Genomic DNA, 26,196 nt, shown 5'->3' with positions numbered 1-26,196 from the left:
TCAAGCAGACTAGTGGAGGCATTATGGAAGCCCTAGAAGGAGAAGACCGAGAAAGGACCAGAAATATTACTCAAAAAATAATGGCTGAAAACTCCAAATTTGGGGGAAGAAAATAGACATTCAGGTCCAAGAAGCCTAAAGGACACCAAGCAAGATTAATCCAAAACAACTCACACTGAGATATGTTATTATTGAATTGCCAAAAGTCAAAGACAAGGAGTATTTTGAAAGCAGCAAGAAAACAGTGACTTGTCACATACAAGGGAACCTCTATAAGATTATCAGTGGAATCTTTAACAGAAAACTTACAGGCCAGAAGGAAGTGAGATGATATATTCAAGGGGCCAAAAGAAAATACTGACAATCGAGAATATCCAGCAAAATTATTCTTCAGAAATGAAGGCTAGATACTTTCCCAGACAAACAAAAGCTGATGGAGTTCATCACTGCTACACCTGCCTTAAAAGAAATGCTAAAGGGAATTCTTCAAGTTAAAGCAAAAGAATGCTAAACAGGAACACAATATTATATTAAAGTTTAAAACTCATTGGTATAAATAAATATACAGACAAATACAGAATACTTTATTACTGTAATGATGGGGAGTATATAACTTTTAATTCTAGCATAAAAGTTAAAAGATAAAAATACTTAAAATAACTGTAACTAAGAATATGTTAAAGGATACATGATGTGAATAGATGTAAACTGTAACAGCAATAACATGAAATGTGGGAGGGGAATTAAAAGTGTAGGATTTTGGTATGCAATTGAGTTTAAGTTGTTATCAGCTTAAGATATTCTAGATAAGCCCCAAGGAAATACCTATAGAAGTTACAAAAAAGAGAAAAGAATCAAATCATATTGTTTTAGTACCAGTTCTCCAGAGAAACAGAATGACATATGCATGCACACACACTCATATACATGTAATACATATTCGTGTGTGTGTGTGTGTGTGTGTAGAGACAGATAGAGATTGAGATTATGAGAAATTGCTTATGCAATAATGGAGGTTGAGAAGTCCCATAATCTGCCATGTGGAAAACAGAAACCCAAGAGAACCAGTGATATAAAATTCAGTCTGAGTCTGAAGACCTGAAAACTGAAGATGTAAATCCCAGTTGAGGGATGAGATGAGATGTCCCAGCTTAAGCACGCATTCAGGAAGCAAAAGAGGCAATTCCTCCTTTCATCTTTGTTATATTCAGGCCCTCAGTGGGTTGGATGATGCCCAACCACACTAGGGAGGAAAATCTACTTTACTAAACCAATTTTTATTTGAGTGGGTCATGGGGTACCCCCAGGGAGGTATAGGACTTCTTAAGCATTTCTTGTAGCCAGTCTTCTTCAAGAAAAAGTCTAAACTTGTGGTTTCTACTTCCTCTCGGAAGTAGAAATATTACTAAAAAAATGGACTGGGAACATTCATTCCTCCAGTAGCTTTGTCACTATCAGGTTAATGATTTCCTAAATTCAATGGCATTTCTCTGGTATTTTCCTACCTATTTAGATGGATTTTCTTACCAATGTAATGCAAGCTCATTGTATAGAATTTGGAAAAGAGAGAAGGCAAATAAGAAAACTTACATGACTACTAAATAAATATTAAATAATAAATATTAAAATAGTATTTTATTTTTCCATTTATTTCTTATTTTTTTTATTTTTTTGAGATGGAGTCTAGCGCTGTCATCCAGGCTGGAGTGCAGTGGCATGATCTCGACTCACTGCAACCTCCACCTCCCAAGTTCAAGTGACTCTCCTGCCTCAGCCTCCCAAGTAGCTGGGATTACAGGTGCCTGACACCATACCCAGCCAATTTGTGTATTTTTAGTAGAGACGCGGTTTCACTGTGTTGGCCAGGCTGGTCTCGAGCTCCTGACCTTGTGATCCCCCCGCCTCGGCCTCCCAAAGTGCTGAGATTACAAGCGTGAGCCACCACGCCCAGCCTAAAAGAGTATTTTCTATTGCTCATGTATTTTGATGTTATTTGCTGCCATTGATTTTTGTTTGTTTGAGACAGAGGCTTGCTCTGTTGCCCAGGCTGGAGTGCAGTGGTGCAATCTTAGCTCACTGCAACCGCCACCTCCTGGGTTCAAGCGATTCTCCTGCCTCAGCCTCCCGAGTAGCTGGGATTACAGGCACCTGCCACCATGCCCAGCTAATTTTTTATATTTTTAGTAGAGACAGGGTTTCACCATGTTGGCCAGGCTGGTTTTGAACTCCTGATCTCAGGTGATTTGGCCTCCCAAAGTGCTAGCATTACAGGTGTGAGCCACCACGCCTGGACTGTTGCCATTGTTTTATATATATTTTTAAAAGTGTGTGTGTGTGTGTATAAAAAAAAGTGTGTGTGTATATATATATAAAACAATGTGTGTGTGTATATATATAACAATGTGTGTGTATATATATGTAAAACAATGTGTGTATATATAACAATGTGTATATATATAACAATGTATATATGTATATAAAACAATGTGTGTATATATATATATACACACACACAATTTCGTAATAAGCACCACCTAACATGGTGCTTGACAAAAGTAGTGGCTAAATAAATATTTTCTAAATAATAACTGTTTTCACTAATAAATCATGAATTTTTTTTTTACATTTTAATTGCTGCGTAGTATTTATTCCTTCACATGGACATACCGTGATTTATTCCAGTTGTTAGGTAAGTTATTTCAACTGTTAGATATTATGAACAATACTAGAATAAACATTCTCATAGGTACATATGTGCACACACATCCACTTTGATTCACCCACATTCTCTTTCTGGAAACAACATTGGGCACACCCATCTCTCATGGCTCCCCAAATTTTGATTGTGGGTGGTCTTTGGAGAGTTATCTTTTCTCCAATCTTCTCTCTCTTCACTCTCTCCTTAGCTGACCTCAGCTCCAAGCACCATGTGTGTACTGACTGGTCTGCAGCTGACTTCAGATCACTGCCTCCAGCCCAGACGTCTCTCCTAAGCATTGGCTAATTACTGGATGTCTCCACTTGGGCATCCCACAGGGACCTCAAACAACATGTCTGAAACCAAAGGCTCCCCTGCTCACCCTTACTCCCTCCAAGACCTCCCACATGCCCATTTCTCTCATTATCATTATCTCAGTGGCCAATGCTGCTGTGAATCCCAGACACCCAAGCTCCCAAACTGGGGACTGTCCTATACTAACCTTCACCCAGTTGTAGACAAACGCTTCAGCTTCTCCCTCTTAAATCACTCTGCTGTTCCCTTGTCTCAGCCTCCACTGCCACTGACCTAGTTTCAGTCTCATTATCCCCCCTGAATTAATACAATAGCCTCCTAAGATGTCCATCCTCCATCTCTGATTATAATCCACAATGCTCTGCTTGAAATCTTTCCGCCAGCTTTTTGCAACTTCAATATCATTTATTAAGCAGGGCATACGTGTGACTTTCTGTCGTCTGGCCTCTGCCTATCTCTTCTGCTCTCTATCGCCACTACTCCCCTCTCCAACATGGGATCCACCTATATTAGAGCTTTTATTCAGTGTGCTTGAAATATTTGTTTACATTACATATATCTCTCCCTAGACTTGAGGACAGGGAAGTCTCACTCATCTTTTTACGCCAGCATGCAACACAGTTAAACATAAGGAAATAAAGCCTTAACAAAGCCACTTGGAAGATCTGTGTTCTGCCCATCAATGGCAACTACTGGTGACAAGGAAGGAAGCTATGGGTGCTGTCTTCTGGGGAGTCTTCTCAGCGCAGGCAGGACTTCACTTCCAGGACTCACCTGGCCTGGTCACCTGTGGGTGGAGACAGGGCCTGACATTCATGAAGTCTCCTTTATGTCCAACCCTTCAGAAGCTTCTTTTGATGCCAAGGGGCCCAACTCAGAGCCCACATCTCTATGACTATGACCTCCTACATTATTTTTTCTTTGGTAATGAAATTTCCAACAATGTAACACTCACTGAAATAGAGCTTCTTAGGGATGTTCCTATACTTAGACAGTAAAATCAAACGAGAATAGGCTAGGGGAAAAGGAGAAGCATGAAGTTTAACTCCTTAGAGCCCATCAAGACCTTGAAGCCCTTTAAGACAAAATTTCCATAGTTGCAAATGGTGGGGGAACTGATGCTTACCTGCTCCATGTAAATTCCTCTTTGCAGCCCAGATGGCTGGAGCTCTTTGCTATGCATGGGAGGGAACCACACAAATGTGTTAGATCTGAAGCAGGGGTTTGCAAATTACGGCCTGCTGGCCAAATCCTACCTACCATCTGTTTTTGTATAGTCCATGAGCTAAAAATGCTTTTTACATTGTTAATGAATGGAAAAAAAAAAACCAAACAAAAGAATATTTCACGGCCACAAAAATGGTATGAAATTCAAATTTTGGTGTCCATGAATAAAGTTATATTGGAACACAGTCACACTCATTCATTTACATATTGTTTATTGTGGATTCCACACAAGAATGGCCGAGTTGAGAAGTTATAACAGAAACCATGTGACCTGCAAAGTCTAAAAGATTTACCATCAGGCATTTTCCAGAAAAAGTTTGCCAACCCCTGATCTGAAGTACCAAACACCTGTGAATAACAGAAAAATAAAGATGCAAAATGCAGGCCAAATAAGGTTAGTGAGAGCAGTGATTCCTTTATTTCATCTAAGAATTTATATATAGTCATGTGCCACATATGGACGTTTTGGTCAACAATGGACTATATACATGACAGCGGTCTCATAGGGTCCCACACCCTATTTTTAGTGTACCTTTTCTGTTTTAGCAAGTTTAGATACACGAATACTTACCACTGTATCACAATTGTCTACAGTATTCAGTGCAGGTTTGTAGCCTAGGAACAATAGGCCATACCGTACAGCTTACGTGTAGTGAGCTATACCATCTAGGTTTGTGGAAGTACAATCCATGATGTTCACAAAATGATGAAATCGACTAACGATGCATTTCTCAGAAGGAATCCCTGTCATTAAGCAACACATAACTGTACTTCACTTTTATCCTTTTCTCCCAAAACATCACTTCAGTTGTAACAGTCAAGGATATTTCAAATAATCATTACAGACATCCTACTTACCCTTATTCTCTTGGCTCCATATATGTAGATGTAGATATATTTTTTTTCTTTTAACAAAGTAAATACAGGCACCTAATTTTAAAAAATCAAATAGTGACAAACAGAAGTTTTATAATCTAAGCGAGACTTCTTTGTCTTTCTCCCTCCCACCTCCTCTCTCTTTTTTTTTTTTTTTGAGATGGAGTCTCGCTCTGTCGCCTGGGCTGGAGTGCAGTGGCCGGATCTCAGCTCACTGCAAGCTCTGCCTCCCGGGTTTACGCCATTCCCCTGCCTCAGCCTCCCGAGTAGCTGGGACTACAGGCGCCCGCCACCTCGCCCGGCTAGTTTTTTGTATTTTTTAGTAGAGACGGGGTTTCACCGTGTTAGCCAGGATGGCCCACCTCCTCTCTTAAAGAGACAATCACTTATAAGTCTTTTTGCTGTTGCTTTGGTAGTTACTTAACCAAAAATTGTGCTTAAATTGTTCCTTCTTGATTGATGAATTTCAATGTTATCTAAGCTGTGTTATGACAGATGAAGATTTAACTCATACTCCTTCCTCTCAAGATAAAGGTTATCTCACAATTTTTCATTAACTGAGTAATCAGTACTTACATTATGATTACGCAAATACTTCTCACCACAGGGGCAAGTGGTAGCTCATGGTGACTTTTTTTTTTTTTTTTTTTTTTTTTTTTGAGAGAGAGGGTTTCACTCCTGGTCAAGTGATCCTCCTGCCTCAGCCTCCACATAGCTGGGACTACAGGCACACGCCACCACACCTGGCTAATTTTTAAAACTTTTTTGTGAAGATGAAATCTCATTATGTTGCCGAGGCTGATCTGGAACTCCTGGCCTCAAGCAATCCTGCATTCTCAGCCTCCCAAAGTGCCATGGTTATCTGTCTAACTTGTACTCCTTTTTGTTTTGTTCCATGTATTTGAAAGCTTTAGTAGGGGAATGCTGTCCTGGTGCCATTGGAAGTTCTAGGTCTCCAAATAATGATCTTCCCCAAATTCATTACATTATCAGAGCAATTACATATTTAGAAAACAGATTATGCAGCACAGATATTGCTTTAAAAATAAAAGGTCAGTTCAGAATTATAGGAACACGAGTCTGAACTTTCCTTCCAAGTCATAATGCCTCAGTGTGGCTTGTACAGAAGGCAGAGCCTGGAGTTTTTACTTCCAGTCCTGAGGGAAAGAGTAAAATGAAAAACGTGAGGCAGGCAGTTCTGCATCCCTCACTTTGTCTGCTTACACAACACTTTATCAAGAACAAATTCCCCCAAATGTCCATTATCCAGTCTCTAAAAGTAAGACAGTAATGAACACCGTGACTCCCAGACCACAGGTATCCCTAGATTTGATGCTAACTAATGCTTTGAAGGATTATCAACAAGAACCAATCAACTGCTCCTGCCTAACCTCAGAACTTTGTTCAGTGTGAGCCCAAGACATTAAAGTGGACAGTGGATCAGAATCTGATCTACCTAAGTTGGGTGCATGCCTGTAGTGCCAGCTACTTGGGAGACTGAAGTGGAAGGATTGTTTGAGCTCAGGAGTTTAAGACCAGCCTGGTCAACCTAGAAAGACCCCATCTCTAAAAAAAAAAAAAAAAAAAAAAAAAAAAAAGTGAATCCGGTCTACTCTTGTGGACTCTACACATTTATCTATTTATTTATTTATTATTTATTTTTATAATTTCAACTTCTATTTTAGATTCACAGTGTACACATGCAGGTTTGTTTCGGGTATATTGTGTGATACTGAGGTTTGGGCTTTAATTGATCCTGTCACCCAGGCACTGAGCATAGTACCCATCGTTAGTTTTTCAACCTTTGCCCCCCTTAGTAGTCTGCAGTGTCTATTGTTGCCATCTTTATATCCACGAGTATTCAATGTTTAGCTCCCACTTATAAGTGAGAACACAGAGTATTTGGTTTTCTTTTCCTGTGTTAATTACCTTAAGAGAATGGCCTCCAGCTGCACTCATGTTGCTTCAAAGGACATGATTTCATTCATTCTTTTTTATGGCTGTGTAGTATTCCATGGTGTATATGTGCCACATTTTCTTTATCCAATCCACCATTGATGGGCATCTAGGTTAATTCCATGTCTTTGTTATCGTGAATAGTACTGTGGTAAACATATTAGCACATGTGTCTTTTTGGTAAAATGATTTGTTTTCTTTTGGATATATACCAGTAATGGGATAGCTGGGTTGAATTAGTTCTGTTTTAAGTTCTTTGAGAAATCTCCAAACTGCTTTCCATAGTGGCTGAACTAATTTACATTCCCATCAGCAGTGTATAAGTGTTCCTTTTCTTCACAGCCTAGTCAGCATCTGTTGTTTTTTGACTTTTTAATAATAGCCATTCCAACTGGTGTTAGATGGTATTTCATTGGTTTTGATTTTCATTTTTCTGATGATTAGTGATGTGGAGTGTTTTTTCATATGTTTGTTGGCTGCTTGTATGTCATCTTTTGAGCAGTGTCCGTTCATGTTCTTCACACATTTTTAATGGGGTTGTTTTTTGCTTGTTCCGTTGTTTAAGTTCCTTATAGAATCTGGATATTAGACCTTTGCTCAATGCAGAGTTTGCAAATATTTTCTTCCATCCTGTAGGTTGTCTGTTTACTCTGTTGATAGTTTTTTGTTTTTGTGTGTGTTTGTGTGTGTGTTTTTGTTTTTGTTTCTTTTGCTGTGCAGAAGCTCTTTAATTAGCTCCTACTTGTCCATTTTTGTTTTTGTTGCAATTGCTTTTGAGAACTTAGTCATAATTTCTTTTCCAAGGCTGATGTCCAGAATGGGGTTTCCTAGGTTTTCTTCCAGAATTCTTAGTTTGAGGTCTTACATCTAAATCGTTAATACATCTTGAGCCAATTTTTTTTTTTTTTTTTTTTGAGACGGAAGTTTTGCTCTTGTTGCCCAGGCTGGAGTGCAATGGCGCGATCTCTGCTCACTGCAACCTCTACCTCCCAGGTTCAAGTGATTCTCCTGCCTCAGCTTCCTGAGTAGCTGGGATTACAGGCATGCGCCACCACACCCAGCTAATTTTGTATTTTCAGTAGAGACGGGGTTTCTCCATGTTGGTCAGGCTGGTCTCGAACTCCTGACCTCAGGTGATCTGCCTGCCTCGGCCTCCCAAAGTGTTGGGACTACAGATGTGAGCCACGGCGCCTGGCCAGTTGAGCTAATTTTTATATGTGGTAAAAGATAGGGGTCGGGTTTCATTCTATTTATGGCTAGATAGCTATCCCTGCATAATTTATTGTACAGATATTCTGTTCCTTGTTGCTAATTTTGGTTGACTTTGTTAAAGATCAGATGGCTGTAGGTGTGCAGCTTTATTTCTGGGTTCTCTATTCTGGTTTTTTTTGGTCTATGTGTCTGTTTTGTTTGTTTGTTTCATTTTGTTTTTTTGAGAGACAGCCTCACTCCCGTTGCCTAGGCTGGAGTGCAGCAGTGTGATCACAGCTCACTGCAACCTTGACTTCCCAAGCTCAGGTGATTCTCCCACCTCAGCCTCCCGAGTAGCTGGGATCACAGGCGTGCACCACCACACCCAGCTAATTTTTTGTATTTTTCATAGTGACAGGGTTTCGCCATGTTGCCCAGCCTGGACTCACGTGATCTCCCCGCCTCAACCTCCCAAAGTGCTGGGATTAGAGGCATGAGCCACTGCGCCCGGCTATGTGTCTGTTTTTGTACCATATCATACTGTTTTGGCTACTGTAATCTTATAACATAGTTTGAAGTCAAGTAATGCCTCTGGTCTTGTTCTTTTTGCTTAGGATTGCTTTGGCTATTTGGACTCTTTTTTGGTTCCATATAAATTTTGACGTAGTTTTTTCTAGTTCCGTGAAAAATGACATTTGTAGCTTGATAAGAATAGTGTTGACTCTGCAGATTGCTTTGGGCAGTATGGCCATTTTAACAATATTGATTCTTCCAAACCATGGGCATGGGATGTTTTTCCATTTGTTTGTGTCATCTATGATTTCTTTCATCAGTGTTTTGCAGTTCTCCTTGCACAGATCTTTCATCTCCTTGGTTGAATGTATTCCTAGGTATTTTATTTTTTGTGGCTGTTGTAAATACAATTGCATTCTTGATTTGGCTCTCAGCTTGAACATTACTGGTGTACAGAAATGCTACCAATTTGTGTTCATCGATTTTGTATCCTGAAACTTTACTGAAGTCATTTGTCAGTTCCAGGAGCCGTTTAGTGGAGTCCTTATGGTTTTCTAGGTATAGAATAATATTGTCAGTGAAGAGATAAATTGACTTCTTCTTTTCCTGCTTGCATGTCTTTTATTTCTTTCTCTTGCTTGATTGCTCTAACTAGGACTTCCAGGACCCTAAAAATTGCAACTAAAACTTTATGTGATCATTTTTTTTTTTTTTTTTTTTTGAGACGGAGTCTTGCTCTGTCGCCCAGGCTGGAGTGCAGTGGCCGGATCTCAGCTCACTGCAAGCTCCACCTCTCGGGTTCACACTATTCTCCTGCCTCAGCCTCCGGAGTAGCTGGGACTACAGGCGCCCGCCACCTCACCCGGCTAGTTTTTTTGTATTTTTTAGTAGAGACGGGGTTTCACCGTGTTAGCCAGGATGGTCTTGATCTCCTGACCTCGTGATCCGCCCGTCTCGGCCTCCCAAAGTGCTGGGATTACAGGCTTGAGCCACCGCGCCCGGCCGATGTGATCATTTTACATACTTTGGGTTTAGAGCTAACTAATAAACAAGAGCTTTCTTATGACAAACAATGCTGCAATGAATAACCTTGTACACAAATGTCACCTTCACACATACATATATAAACACATCTAAAGGATAAATTCCCCAAAGCAGAATTATTGCAGCAAAGGATATAGGCATTTATCATTGTTTTAAATAGCAAATATATATACACAGGGTCTTCTATAATCTGATCTTCTTTGTTTATACTCTCTCTGACTTCTAGATCTAAAATGTATACAACTACATGGCTAAAATTCAATTACATCTTCTATGTATCATGCGTGTTAACTTTTCCAGGCTAAATGAGAATTGATTTATCATAAACTGTATTTCTGACTGAAGTACCTCCCATGCTATGTTTGCCTGAGGACAGAGCCTTCTAATTCCACCTGTCATCTACCACTCTACCCCAACACTGTTTCTATCCGCTCTATTCAAGGTTCATCCTCCATACTGCTGTTTATAATCGCCTCAACTCCAACTTCAGTAATGCTCTACCTTTAGCAGAAATGATGGTTTATTACGAAAAGCAGGTCCACAGTGACTTCACTTTAGACCAGGAAGAATTCTGACAAAGGGAGCCAGCCTGAATGCCAGGGTGACGTGGGTTACCCGGACCAGTCCCAAGCAGAAGGAATATGCTCATTTCTCAGAGACAGATATTGAGAGGGCCCTTTCTCTCAGAGATCACCTCTACCTGAAGAAAATAAAATTATTTTTCATTGAACTGTACTTAGAAAAGGTAAGTATCCTTTGAGTTAGATAAAATCCCTTTTAGAAATAACTTCAGCAAAATCTTCCAGTCTGCTCTTAGCCAGAAAACCCTATTAAGCAAAATACAATGGCCTCAACCCCCCAAGTAGTGTTCCTGAAAGTTAGTACCAGCTTTGTTAAAGATAGAACGCTGTATGCTTCTTGCATTTGGCAGGGTTCGTGATTTGATTTTCACGGAAAACAATGTTTTGAAGTATTGGACAAGCAGAGAAATGAAAGAAACATCTGCCTCATTTCTTCTAGGAGAACATTTGCAATACATTTTGAGGCCAAGTTTGAAAATACATGTATTAACAGACTTCAACAGAAAGCTAGACAGTGAAAATATTGGCCACCTAGTAATATATTTTTTAAATGATATTCAATGCTGGCAGGGTAGTATGAATTAGTTATATCTTGTTAGAAAGAAATTTGGAATAAGTATTGAGAGTCTTTTTGGCTGGGTGCAGTGGCTCTTACCTGTAATCCCAGCACTTTGGGAGGCTGGAGGCAGGCAGATCACTTGAGGCCAGGAGTTTGAGACCAGCCTGGCCAACATGGTGAAACTCCATCTCTACTAAAAATACAAAAATTAGCCAGGTGTGGTGGTGCATGTCAGTAGTCCCAGCTACTCGGGGAGGCTGAGGCACAAGAATTGCTTGACCTCAGGAGGTAGAAGTTGCAGTAAGCCAAGATCGCACCACTGCACTCCAGCCTGGCTCAAAAAAAAACAAAGAGTCTTTTTAAAATGTGAAGGGGCTGAGGGTGAGTGGTATGGTTATAGTAAGGCAAAGCGAGAGATCCTGTGGTGTTGGAACTGTCAGCATCTTGACTGGTGGGGGATACACAGACCTGTACAGGTGATAATGTTGCAGAGAAATTATCACACATGCAAATGAGTACAAGCAAAACTGGACAAATCAGAATGAGATAGGTGTAATATATCAATGTCAGTATCCTGGCTGTGATACTGTACCTCGTCTGGCTAAATGTTAGCACTGGGAAAAACCCAGCAGAGTACAGAAGTGAATTCTGTGTAGTCTTTCTTACAACTGTATGTGAATCTACAATTATCGCAATAAAACTTTCCGTGTAAAACTGAATCTGCCAGGATAAGTGAGGTGCAAAGTTATCCGTAGGTAAGAGAAAAAATTAATTTGTGTGCTACAAAATTTTAGGTGTAAGACAGTTACAATGAGGACAGTTGTACAGCACAGGGCCAGGGCAGGGGGTGGTAATTAGCCCACCTGAGTCTGTCCATTGTTACTTAGAGAGGGGAAGATAGAAAGGCAGGTGACTTTTTTGTCCCAATAAATCTATACCTAAAAGCCTATCCTTTGGAAATAGAGATGTCCACTGAAGTGTTATTTACAATGAAGAAAAAACTGGAAACAACATGACAACTCATCATTATGAAAATAATCAATACATGTGATATTTATACCATGGAATATCACGTAGCCATTTAGACAAAGATACAAAATAAGGGAGAGAATGACTATGAGACTTATTACAGATAGTTATACAGAATAAGGAGGGGCAAATGGAAGAAAACACATCCAAGTGAACTCTAGGAAGAAATGTGAGGAAATCTGGGAAAAGGTCAATGCAGAATATGATATGATATCAAGTAATGGTTGTAACTTTGTGGGGGATGTGATAATGTGCAGGGATTTTGTTTAAGTCCTTACCCCTTATCCATTAGTGATACATAGTGAAATAAATACAGATGAAATGATAGACTATCTGGATGGATTTGCTTTAAATACTCCAGAAGCATCCAGATATTATTTGCACAATTTTAAAAGCAGGTAAAATAAAACAAATGTCAACAGTGGTTATTTATTCAACTATGCAATTGGGTAACTGGTCTTTATGTTTCACTGTTTCCTAAGTTTTTTTTTTTTTTCTTTTTTGGGGATGGAGTCTTTTTTTGTCACCCAGGTTGGAGTGCAGTGGCACAATTTCGGCTCACTACAACCTCCACCTCCCAGGTTCAAGCGATTCTCCTGCCTCAGCCTCCTGAGTAGCTGGGACTACAGGCACACGCCACCACACCCAGATGATTTTTGTATTTTTAGTAGAGATGGGGTTTCACCATGTTGGCCAGGCTGGTCTCGAACTCCTGACCTCAGGTGATCTGCCCGCCTCAGCCTCCCAAAGTGCTGCGATTACAAGTGTAACCCACTGTGCCTGGCCATTTTCTAAGTTTTCTGTGATTAACAAGTATAAAAAAGGAGATGGAGGAGGAAAAAAGTAGGATACATTTAGAGATATCAGACCAGAGAAATAAGTTATTTATACACAGGCAATTGCAGCACTAATTATATTAATCTGGAGACAGCCCCTTTTAAGGGACAATTTACCTTTAGACTTATCAGCTGAGTGGTTGCAGATGCCCTTAACCAAGGATGGTAGAAACGATTGTTTACAGAGTGATCCACACAAGCTGTTCTCCTGCCCAAATTGCCTGGGAAGGAGCTACTGGCTTCCTGATGGGTTCCGTGGGTCTGAACTTTTGTATCTTAGGCTAGTCATTCTCAACTGAGGGAGCCCACCAGAATAACCAAGAGCAATTTTGTTTTTCAAACTATAATTACAAATACTGAATAGTTCCTCACAGGGTATAGAAACATTGTCTAAAAGTTCCCTAGGAGATTTGCATAGGCACACATGGCCAGTAGTCCCTCATTTAAATAAAGGGGTGTGTGTGTGTGTGTGTGTGTGTGTGTAAATATGCCTTAAATATTTGGGGAAGTATATGTAAGAAAGTGGTAAAGTGGGCCGGGCACAGTGGCTCATGCCTGTAATCCCAGCACTTTGGGAGGCCCGAGGCAGGCGGATCACCTGAGGTTGGGAGTTCGAGACTAGCCTGGCCAACATGGCGAAACCCAGTTTCTACTGAAAATACAAAATTAGCTGGGCATGGTGGTGCATGCCTGTAATCCCAGCTACTTGGGAGGCTGAGGCAGGAGAATCACTTGAACCTGGGAGGTGGAGGTTGTGGTGAGCCGAGATCACACCATTGCACTCCAGCCTGAGCAACAAGAGCAAAAACTCCGTCTCAAAAAAAAAAAAAAGTGGTAAAGTGGTGGCTTTGGGGAAAAGAACTGGGCGGCTGGGGATGGAAAGGGAGACTTTTCACGGCATATCCTTTGGTACTTTTCAAATTTTATGCAAGGGCATATATTACCTATTCAAATAACGTGAAAAGCGAAAGAAAAAACAAATTTTAAAAGAGCCTCTTCTTGAAACACTCAGTTTGTCAGAATCTGCTTTTCTTTTGCTAAGATGGTCAAAGTTCTGTAAAGAGGACACATTTTTCTTTTGCAGATGATTTTGCTAAAAAAAAAAAAAAAAAGAAAAAAAATTCAGAGAAAGCATCTAATGACTTTGAAAGAACACCAGAAATAAACAAATGGATTTTACATTCTGATAGTTACACAAACTCCTCACCAGTTTGGAGTTACACCTTCTACCATTAGGAAGTACATAAAGTCAGCCTACATGCAGGAGACAAAGATTTTCATTCTGCAATAAAAGTAAAGAATTTCATTAAATATCTCTGATGATAGCAGCTGCCTGGCTTACTTGGGAGCAGAGGTGAAGGTAAATGTTTCCTTAATTATTTTATGATGTTTGAATTTTGTGCTAACCACAGAATTACCAGTTTTTATTTATTTAATTTTTTAATCAGCATTTAAGACAGTGTGACTAGATGGAACTACAAGGTGACACTCCTATAATTACTCCCAGCAGCACCTGTGAGTTCAAAGGGCAAAGGTGACAGTATACGTCATCAAAAATATGTGGGGGCACAGAGTGACAGACGGCATCTGGAAAAGATTAACTAGCTGCAATGGGGAGCCAGAGGTAACCTAAGGGGCTGGGCCCACTGGTTAACAGAAAGGTCAACAGAAGCAGAGTCCAGGCAGCAACATCAGCTCTTTAACCCAGTGTGGGTGATGCACATCATTTGACCCTCCCTGACACCCAACTCACTTATAAAATGGAAATACTCAATTAGCCAGGCAGGCTGGCATGTGCCTATAGTCCCAGCTACTTGGGGGGCTGAAGCAGGAGGATTGCTTGAGCCAGGCAGGTAGAGGTTGCAGTGAACTGTGATCGTACCACTGCACTCCAGGCTGAGCAACAACAGAGGGAGATCCTCTCTCAAAAAAAAAAAAAAGAAAGAAAGAAAGAAAAGAAAATATATATTCTTCCTTATAATGAGTCTTCCAGATTCGGTATTGGGTACACACACACACATACATACACACACATACACAATCTGGAAGATTTGTTTTCCATCCCCCAAAAACTAAAATGCAGGAAACAAATTATGAGTTCTCAGAACTCAGGGTTTCATGTTGATTTTAATGTCCTGTTTTGTGTGTGTTCTAGTTAAAAAGCCAATGAGAATTCATTGTTGGTTTGTCTATACTTCAAGTGCACATGATATTTTTTATTCATAATTATTTTTTAAATATATTTATATGGAAATTCTGTTATATTCAAGTATTGACTCCCCCAGCCTCTTGATTAAGAGGTGATTCTGGCAACTGTTAAGCAAGAGAAGGTCAGCTAAGATTTGGATAAGACTTCAAATACTCCTTGATTACATGCAAATCAACTTCAGAAATACTCAGAAATGAGACTTCAGGCAAGAAATTTTGCTCTGAGATTAGTTGTCTTGGACTGGGTGCAGTGGCTCAGCACTTTGAGCTGAGTGTAGTCTCAGCATTTTGGGAGGCCAAGGTGGGCGGATCACTTGAGGTCGGGAGTTCAAGACCAGCCTGACCAACATGGTGAAACCCTGTCTCTACTAAAAATACAAAAATTAGCTGGGCGTGGTGGAGGGTGTCTTTAATCTGTTACTTGGGAGGCTGAGGCAGGAGAATTGCTTGAACCAGGAGGTGAAGGTTGCAGTGAGCCAAGAGCATGCACTCCAGCCTGGGCAAGAGACTCTTGTCTCCGGAAAAAAAAAAAAAAAAAAAGGGAGAAAGAAAGATTAGTTGTGTCTGATTGGTTAAAGGTACTTGAAAGTTTAAAGGTACAAACTGCAACAGTCAGGGTACTTCCTTTCTCTGGTTGGACTTGTTCAATATGCAAGTGGAAATTCCTTTAAAATTTCCCAAATTGAGAGGAGCGGAAGCCACTGTGTGGGTCCATAAGAGACTGTCATCTATGCAGACAGATGTCAAAGGCTGTTCTTCCCAAGCAATCAGGAACGCAGTTGAGGCCGGCAGCAGTGAAGCCAAAGAGAGACAGAGACCAAAATCCACCTCCAGCCAAAAATGGTTGAGCAGCTGCTGGGAGACCAATGACCAGATGACCAATATGGACCAATAATTCTGTGGTCCCTGCTAAAACCAGAATGGTTTTAAACTGATTTTTATTTACTAGCTTTTCTTTTTTTTTTAATTCAGTTTATCCCCCTTGGTTAGAAGTAAAATGTCCTTGCAAAGAGGAAAATTTCCGTGAAGAATTTTATCAGTCTAGATAGAATGACTATAAAAATTATCACTACACATATAATGGGAAACTTCACAAAAAAAGAATTAGAAAAAAAATCTATTTGTTCACTACATTTTTGAATGTGAAAGGATCCATGAAAAGGAGGAAGAATCAAAAATCCACATTCTAAAATCAGGGAAGATCAACAGCCTGAGAAGAAGTTGTACATACACACGCCCAGGCATTTCATCACAGGACTCCCTCCACACAGCCTTCCCAGTGCTCACCAGCAGGCAACCCACGTTTCTCTGGGCAGCACAGTCAGTTCCAGATTGAAAGGATTTCTCAAAAGGTCAGAGTTGTGGACATATTGCTCAAAACAAACAGGAGAATGTAGAAATAAGAGGAAAGATGGATAGGTGCATTAGGGCTGTGTAATGCAGGTGCCAGGAATTACACTACCAGGACCTACGAGCATGTCATAGCTACACTGCTAGGGAGGGAATAAAAGGAGCTGCTTACATGCAAGACGCGGTGTGTCTTTCCTCCCCATCCTTTGTCGGCCAGAGTCTGACATTCATACTCAGGATGTCATGAAAATGTAACTGATGAGGTCAGGGAGTTGCGGGGAAGAAACCCAAGAACTCCTACTGTCCAAGCCAATGGAATTCCCTATGGGTAGGCCCTCAAAGTGATGCCAATTACTGTGAGATTCATTGTTTTCACTTCTGTAATAACCTTTCCACCTTAACCAAAATCTTGGCAGCCAAGGAATCCACCAAGCTGAAGCCAAAGGCAGCATGTTTTAAAATGGAATCCTTGCCCAAAAAGGACACACTCAGAAAAAAGCAATGAACTCTATTCTGTACCTGGGGAATGGCTCTAAGTTACAAAGCCAAGGAGAGCTATGTTCCAGTTAAAAGCCAGCCAGAACCAGACCAAGCTGGGCTGCCCAGGAGTACGGGTTTAGGGATGTGGAGAAGTGTTATGGCAAAGAACAACTCTTCTTTTCCCTGTTTAGCTGGAGTTTGACCTCATTCGGACAGCCACAGACATTCCAGCAACCAGACAGTTCCTGGAATAAACATGGGGCTTCTCCAAAACAAGTGACCAGATACATTTTAAGGAAAACAGAGGAGGGAGTGGGAAGAGAACGTATAAGATTCTTAAGAGACTTAAATCAACCTGTTACAATGTGTGGATCTCATTTGTACCTTGATTCAAATAAACTACTAAAAATTACAAACAGGGGAAAATCTAGATATTTGAATTGACATTAATTTTTAGTGTGATAATTGGATGGTATTTGTTCATATATTTCTTTACCTGATTCCACCTTATTTAGATAATCTGAAATATTTATGGATGCAATGATGCCTGGGATATGCTTTGCAATAATCTGGTCAGATGGGTATAGAGGAAAACAAGATGGCGGCATTGAGTTGAGACTTCTTGAAGCTGGGTGATTAGTACACAGGGGTTCATGTGCTCCTCTCTCTACTAATGTGCATGTTTTATTTTCTGTAACAAAAATCAAAATAAAAGAAGGCAAGGGCTTCTGGGAGGGTGGGCAGTCAGGTACTCACATTTCCCCTTGAATTCATCTCTTGAGACTTCCTCTTCTTTCCATCAGCAGGAGGACCCACGCCTGTGATGGTGAATCCAGGTGCTGTTTTGACAGAAAGGCTTCTTGAAAACCTTTCATGTCTGCAACTGCTCTTCCACTAAGTGAAAAGGAACTTGGCCAATCAATCTTCAGTGACAAAACTCAGGAACAGCAACTTGGGCTTAGCTAAGCAGCTCATCATTTTATTGACACCTATGAATGGTGGTTCTAGGAGTGTTTTACGCCAGTAAGCATTCCTACTTTGATAAGATTTGGTACCCAATGGTCTACAGGGTCCTGCAAGGAGCAGCAGGCCCCAGTACTTGGACATGTTGGCCACCGGTGAGGGCAAGGGCCTCTGCCTATGGGTAGCGTGGAATGGGGAGCAGACCACCAGCAAGAAGGAAAGAAGGTTGTTGGGCATGGGACAGAGGAACAGCACAAAATCCTCTGCACTAACTGGAAGTTTTGCCCTGGGCAGGCTCTTCTTAGAAGAGGGAAGGAAACCCTCTTCCACTCCCTGCCCCAGCCTACTCTTCCTTCCCCAACAGCTCCCACATAGGAAGCAGTGCCAGTTCCCAGGGGGCTGAAGTTACCTACTGAGCATTAAGACAACAGGGACGTGAGGGCAACTCAGATTCCTGACTCTTATCCCAGACCTCCTCCTCCCATCACCTCAAGACAGTGAGGACGGTAAGACTTCAACCAAATACCAAAGAGAAACTGTCAGAACTTGGGATTACTTCATACAACAATTGAGATTAGTATTCAAATAGTGTGATGGCTGGGAGAAGCCCTTATGACGTCTTTGCTGAAACAGAATACAGCCAAAATAATCAAGTTATTTAAATATTTATAGTGGGGTTGAAAAAGAAACAACTTTCACAAGAACAAAGTTACAATACTTTAATAATTTAAACAGGACCAACTTCAGGAACATACATACACATACATAAAATTAAACAATTTAATTTAGAACAGTGTATTGAAATACATCAAATTCTTAAAAAGCCCCCAAATGGACTCAAGATCATGGATATGAAAAGGTAATTTTGAAGTACTAGAGACTAGAGTAAAACAGACAAAGTCATTACTTCGCATTTACTAATAAGACAACAGTCTGTGGATACATTAGACCTTTATAAGAACACTTCTAGGAAATGTTAGAACATTTAAAGTCATTAAAAAGGAATATAAATGACCTCATAAAGATAAATGTATAGCTATCAATTTCTTTGGTCCTCAAAGTCACATTTGTTTTTACTTTAAAATACCAAACATGAGTGCTTAGAATTCTACCTATGAATGTCTACATATTAAGCACGCTAATGTTTATACCGGGTTAGATTTAAAAAGGAACTCAAGCCAACCATCACTGTAGTTAAACTCCAGAAAGAAAAAGCTAGGAAACAGACAGAAGTAGAGAGGAATGGAAAAAAACAAAAAACAAAAAAACCCAATACCTCTGCCATCTTGCCCCATCATAACCCAAATAGCATCAAAGTGGCAGAGATGGGACTAAAGTTAAAGCAAGCATCAAAGTTAATTACTTTTAGGGTAATGGGATGAATTTGAAGAGCACTATGTCAACCAAATAATAAACTTCATAGAATAACTGTGTGTTTCTGTGGAGGAGTTGTGGTTTTGTTTGTTTTAATTTGGCCCACACTGCCCCAATGGAGGAAATTCTAAGATAATCATTAATAAGGCAACAGCTTCCAGGATTAAAATACCTATACCACCTATAAGGAGTTACATTGAGGACAGGACCCACGTAGACCACAAAGGAAACCGGGACCAGAAGCTTCCGGTGCATTTTCACAGACCGTTGGTACAATAACCTCTGGTTAGAACACTGGACACAGCTCATAATGTCTTCCACCATCAGTTCATTCTGTGCTCTTTCAGGTACGTGGAAGCTATGGTTTTGCAGACCTGAAAATGATGGTCACTCTCAAATGTTTCTGGAAATACTTAGAAAAATATCTTATAAGATTAAAAAAGAAGAAGAAGAAACATTTTGAGGCATCTACATGGAACACACAAAGGAAACTCCCAATAAACCTATAAAGTTAAAACTGAGATGACTAGTTATTTGCAGTGTGTGCACCAAGTCTTATAAAATAATGGCTTTTTAAAAAAGGCAAAAGTATCTACACTCTAAATGATATTCTCATCAAGGCACAGAGAGTTAAATATCTAAATCCCTGTATGTTGACATGAGAATACACTCGTAAACAACACCAGGAACTAATTCCCTATTCTTGAATTTAAAAACAATAGAAGGTAGAAATGTGCCTTTTTAACTCACAGTAAAATCAAAAACATAGACATTCCACCACCTTCCCTTGGTGACTAACATTACAACTGCTAAAAATATATTTTTAAATGTCACTGGTGGTTTAATAAACATGACCAAAGTGGAGTCTGTTGAACTTGAATTCACAGAGCAATACCGCATTAAATATTTTAGCACTTTCAGCACTATACCATTTTTATTGGAGGAAGAAAAAAAAAAAAACAGTATACTGGGCACAGTTCCCTCCCATTCCCAATGCTCCTATACTTATGAGTCAAATTACTAAACTATTTGAACAAAATACACGAATTATTCTCCCTTCCCAGGCCCCTCTGGTTATCTGGCAGTAGTTTTGTGCACGTACTTACACTATTAGCAGTTCACTTTAATATTGCCACAAAAAGGTGGCAAGAAGAAAGTAGAGGGCTCAACCCTTTATTATATTTATTTAACTTTCTAGAAATAATTTTAAATATAATTAGTGACAAGGAAAAAGTTCACATGTGTAACAATTGAAAATGGAATGTACAAACAAGACCAGACAGACAGACAATGCTACCGGCAGTACAATCGGCAACCCCCACGCACGCACACTGAAGCTCAGCTCCTAATGAGAGTCAGGAACTCTTCCCGAGTCTTTGGATCCTCCCGGAACACACCCAACATCGTGCTGGTCACGGTTTTGCTGTTCATTTTCTGTACACCTCGCATTACCATACACATGTGTCTACAAAATAAGGCAACACAGGTTGTTTAAAGGAGTAGACAGCTGCTGGTTTGGTTTTTAAAAGCAGGCCTAAAGATTAAATCTCAGTTCACAGTTACCAAGTATATCAAAACATCCCTTCTTACACAAATATTATCTATTAGGTTCGTGCAAAAGTAACTGCAGTTCTTGCCATTGAAAGTAATGGCAAAAACTGCAATTATCTTTGCAGCAACCTAATTTTTTTTTTCTTCAAGTTGTCTTGCAACTTTTATTCTTATCAGTAGTTGATCCTTAAAGCATCCAAAAAGTGAAAAAAATGGAATTTTCTTCTGGGGTGAAAGAAATATAAAAGGCATACAAAGATACTTAACTTCCAGATCAAAAGAAAGTCAGAATTCTCACTTGCTCTGCCTTTAGGACCAAGACAGCACTATGCAAGCCTAGGTGTTGAGATAAATGCTCAGGTATACTGGTGTTACCAGGCAGAATTCAGGTAACGGTGACCAGGGATCCTGTCTGAGCAACCTGGTGACATTAGATACCAGACATAGAACAGAGTTCACACCATGTCACAGAACACATATGAACTCTGTCCACACAATGGCTGCAATTCTCTTAACTCATCCTAACTTAAAGAAATGTACCAATTCTTGGCTTTATTTTTTAAATGTGTGACAAAATATTAGAAAAACTCAGAGCAACAGAGAGCTAAAGAAGAAATCAAGAGAAGGCATAAAAATGGCTACTGGGGCTGGGCGCAGTAGCTCACGCCTGTAATCTCAGTATTTTGGGAGGCTGAGGCGGACAGATCACCTGAGGTCAGGAGTTTGAGATCCCCAGCCTGGTCAACATGGTGAAATTCCAGCTCTACTAAAAATACAAAAATTAACTGGGTGTGGTGGTGGGTACCCGTAATTCCAGCTATTTGGGAGGCTGAGGCAGGAGAATTGCTTGAACCTGGGAGGCAGAGATTGCAGTGAGCCGAGATTGTGCCACTGCACTCCAGCCTGGGTGACAGAGCATGACCCTGTCTTGAACATTTAAAAAAAAATGGCGACTGAGCTGGGCGCAGTGGCTCTTGCCTATAATCCTAGCACTTTGGGAGGCCGTGGCGGGTGGATCACGAGGTCAGGAGTTCAAGACTAGCCTGGCCGACATGGTGAAATCCCATCTCTACTAAATATGCAAAAATTAGCCAGGCGTGGTGACACGCACCCGTGGTCCCAGCTACACAGGAGGCTGAGGCAGGAGAATCACTTGAACCCAGGAGGTGGAGGTTGCAGTGAGCCGAGATCACGCCACTGCACTCCAGCCTGGACAACAGAGTGAGACTCCATCTCAAAAAAAAGAAAAAAAAAGGGCTATTCATTGTGTAAATCTCTACACCTGTGCTTATAACTCCCTATGCCTCCAAAAGCCCCATCCTACCTTCAGAAAAATATTTCTTCCGTACTCTGTTCCTGTATCAGTAACACAGTAAATGAAAGTGGTAAAAGAGTTTTAGGCTCAGGGATGGAAATCTACAGTTATGTCAGTTGTGTGGCCTCACCTGGTGCTACAAAATATGAGAAACATTAAATAGCAAGATCACTTCAAGTGCACCATTATGATGTTACTAAAGGCAGATGCAGACTTACGTTGCTTCAACCACTACCCCGACTCCAGCAGGCCGCAAGGCTTCCGTGATTGCTACAGCAATTTGTTTCGTAAGGCGCTCCTGAACTGTGGATGTGACAAGGAGCTCAGTTTGAGAGTCTGATACAAACAGCTGGAAGCTTTTTCTGTCTCTAGAACATTTGAAATCTTAGAAAGCAGACTTCTGTGAGATTTAAGAGCCAAGACACACCAGCTTTTACCAGTCTGCTTTGTCTGCTGACTGGGCCACAGAGAGGCCCGGATTCAACTCCCTCACCTGAAATACAGGGCTAAAGAGATCTCAGAACCCCCCGAAGCCCTCTAGCATCACTAGGGGAAGGAATTAGAATAGTAATTATCTCAAACCTGTGCAGTAAGAACAACACAGTACTGGTTACCAAGCACCTCCATGGAGGTAAAGTAGTGCAGCAAATAAATAGCTTGCAACAGGGTTAACAAAGGGGCTGCAGTCCGATTATTGAGCTGTACTTAGAGCAATGTTGAAAACCAACAATTTAACCTAAATAATATAGTTCCTGTCCTGAATAAAATGACTTGTCTTTTAATTCATACAAGAGTATCCATTGCAGCACTGCATCTATTTGAAAACTGATGAAACCCCCCAATGTCTATCAGAGCGGGTATAGGTTATGCCAAGCCATGGCATATACAGAATTCTAGACAGCCACCAGAATGAATGATACTTACATGGATGTGGTAAAATTGTTTACGATTTGTTAAATAAAAAAAAGCAGGGCAAAAAGCAAGGCCGATTATATATAAAATGAGCCCATTTTTGTTTAAACATAATCCAAATAAATTGATTTGAAAATGTAGGTATGGCCGGGCGCGGTGGCTCAAGCCTGTAATCCCAGCACTTTGGGAGGCCGAGACGGGCGGATCACGAGGTCAGGAGATCGAGACCATCCTGGCTAACACGGTGAAACCCCGTCTCTATTAAAAACTACAAAAAAAAACTAGCCAGGCGACGTGGCGGTGCCTGTAGTCCCAGCTACCCGGGAGGCTGCGGCAGGAGAATGGCGTGAACCCGGGAGGCGGAGCTTGCAGTGAGCTGAGATCCGGCCACAGCACTCCAGCCTGGGTGACAGAGCAAGACTCCATCTCAAAAAAAAAAAAAAAAGAAAATGTAGGTATATGCATGAAAATGTGAAGGAATGTGCAAATACAACAGTGATTTCTTCTGGAGGCTTGAAACAGTAGACTTTTTATAGTCCTATGAGGTTTTACATTTTTATAAGTCATACTTACTACACTTGTAATAAAACAAAAAATACTTCTTGTGTAGGAAAAATGTTTTCTGTAGCCAGGCACAGTGGCTCACTCCTGTAATCCTAGCACTTTGGGAGGCTGAGGTGGGTGGATCACCTGAGGTTGGAAATTCGAGACCAGCCTGACCAATATGGTGAAACCCCGTCTATACTAGAAATACAAAAATTAGCCAGGCATGGTGGTGCACTCTTGTAATCCCAGCTACTTAGGAGGCTGAGGCTGCAGTGAGCTAAGATTGCACCACTGCACTCCAACCTGGGTGACAGAGAAAGACTTTGTCTCAAAAAAAAGAAAGAAAAGAAAAGAAAAATGAAAGAAAAAGTAAAATGTTTTCTGTTAATAAAGATTTTTAAAGCTTACCTTGTAGTCTTCTACTATAGATTTCTACAATCCTAGAAAAGAAAGAATTGTTTTAGTTAATCATAAATCATTTGAAGCAAAACTGATAAGTCTTCCTCATAAAACAAAAAGGACACTGTTGAAGCAACAGTGGGCTGCAGGAAGGGATAAAGCTTATGGGAAGATGACAGAAAGATACAAGTACCACAGGGAAATGTAGTCTAAAGTCAACTTGATTGGATGGAAGGATGCAAAGTATTGTTCCTGGGTGTGTCTGTGAGGGTGTTGCCAAAGGAGATTAACATTTGAGTCAGTGGACTGGGAAAGGCAGACCCACACTTAATCTGGGGGTACACAATCTAATCAGCCGCCAGCGAATATAAAGCAGGCAGAAATACATGAAAAGGCAAGAGTGGCCTAGCCTCCCAGCCTACATCTTTTTCCAGCGCTGGATGCTTCTTGCCCTCAAACATCGGACTCCAAGTTCTTCAGTTTTGACACTTGGACTGGCTCTCCTTGCTCCTCAAGCTTGCAGACAGCCTATTGTGGGACCCTGTGATCATGTAAGTTAATATATAATAAACTCCCCTTGATATATATCCTATTAGTTCTGTCCCTCTAGGGAACCCTGACTAATACAGAAGACCACCAACCACTACAGAGTGGTGCTTCCTGAGGTCCGCAGAAAGAGAATTAATGAGTCTCCAAGTGTGACATTCACTTAGGAAAAACACAGAGATGAGTAACAAAATTTTAAAGCTCCAAATCATTAATTTTAGATGTCTCAAGTGCTCTGATTAATCATATTGTTTTATCAGAGCTTAAAATCCAAGTTAAAAATAAAAAGACTTTGTTAATTAATAGCACACCATGGTCAACTACTATACCAACTAAACCTATTGGGGGGCAGATTAGAACCGATTAGACTTCTTCAGACACCTCTTCATAAGACAGGTTTATCTAAGCATTTAGTATGATTAACCTGCAAGAAATAAAAGCCTCCTGATCTTAGCTTATAGCACAATCTGTCAAGTGATACATTTTCCTTTTTTTTGAGACAGAGTCTTGCTCTTGTCATCTAGGCTGGAGTGCACTGGCACGATCTCGGCTCACTGCAACCTCCTCCTCCTGGGTTCAAGCGGTTCGCCTGCCTCAGCCTCCTCAGTAGCCGGGAGCAGCCTCCTGAGTAGCTGAGTAGTGGGACAGGTGCCCACCACCACACTTGGCTAATTTTTGTATTTTTAGTAGAGATGGGGTTTCAACATTTTGGCCAGGCTGGTCTTGAACTACTGACCTCAGGTGATCTGCCCGCCTCGGCTTCCCAAAGTGCTGAGATTACAGGCATGAGCCACTGTGCCCGGCCTATTTTGTAATACATAGTAAATCCCTGCTTAAAGTCAACAGGTTCTTGGAATCTATGACTTTACTAAAACACTGAGAACAAAACCAATTTTACCCTAGGCTAATTGATATAATAAGAGTTAAGCTCCTACAGCATATTTCTGGTCACAAAAATGTCAACAAACTTCTAAATAAACACAAAAACACTTCTAATATTAAACACTAAAATAAATGTGAGTGATACATACATTTAAGAAAGATTAATGAAAAGATATTGATTTCCCCAATTATTCCAGTTCAAGGTCTCAAGTGGCTGGAGCTTCTCCTAGCAGTTCAGGGTGCAAGGCAGGAACTGACCCAGGACAGGACGCCATCCCATTGCAGGACACACACATCCACCCACTCTCACTCAGCCTGGGACCACACAGATACACCAAATCACCTAATGTGTGCATCTTTGGAATGTGGGAGGAAACTGAAGCACCTGGAGAAAACCCACACATGTGGGAGAAAACATGAAAACTCCATACAGACAGTGGGTCCCAGCTAGGAATTTTTTTTTCTCAATCATAATGAAATGACATTGAATGAAACAACATTATTCCAGGACTGCTATAAGCCAATTTGCCTACGTCATTTCACTTCAAGTTGCAGTCTCCAAGAACCCATCGACGACGTAAAGTGAGGACTTACTGTACTTGTTTTATATCCTATCTCTGATAACTCTGCTATCTGCCCTCTTCCATCGTGTTCGTCTGACTCGACTCATGGTGGCTTGTTTACGCTTCTTGGAACTTCATCTTTGGGTATCCTTTGAAGCCTGGATAAAAGTGCATCAGAGAACGTGCACTAGTTTCTGCTAGCTGCCTACAAGGATACCTCTATGGAGTCGTTTTATTTATTTATTTATTTATTTATTTATTTATTTATTTATTTATTTATTT

At 40.6% G+C, this 26,196-nt stretch overlaps 1 protein-coding gene across 2 annotated transcripts in view; it reads right to left on the bottom strand.

Moving 5' to 3' along the window:
• Window positions 1–18,530: 18,530 nt before the first annotated feature.
• GCH1 (GTP cyclohydrolase 1) overlaps window positions 18,531–26,196 on the bottom strand; it is a 51,054-nt gene continuing 43,388 nt past the window's right edge. The window contains exons 4-6 of one of the 2 annotated variants that reach the window (XM_023231019.3): window positions 23,933–23,964; window positions 22,285–22,369; window positions 18,531–20,665 (exon numbers count right to left, since the gene is read on the bottom strand). In XM_023231019.3, coding sequence (XP_023086787.1) covers window positions 20,539–20,665; window positions 22,285–22,369; window positions 23,933–23,964 — 244 coding nt within the window. In that variant the 3' untranslated portion in view covers window positions 18,531–20,538. The remainder of the gene's footprint in view (window positions 20,666–22,284; window positions 22,370–23,932; window positions 23,965–26,196) is intronic. The other variant, XM_026455338.1, reaches the window with a different exon arrangement.

Source organism: Piliocolobus tephrosceles, chromosome 6 (genome assembly GCF_002776525.5).
Source record: "Piliocolobus tephrosceles isolate RC106 chromosome 6, ASM277652v3, whole genome shotgun sequence".
Taxonomy (NCBI): Eukaryota; Metazoa; Chordata; class Mammalia; order Primates; family Cercopithecidae; genus Piliocolobus; species Piliocolobus tephrosceles.
This window is presented reverse-complemented; position numbering and strand designations above follow the sequence as displayed.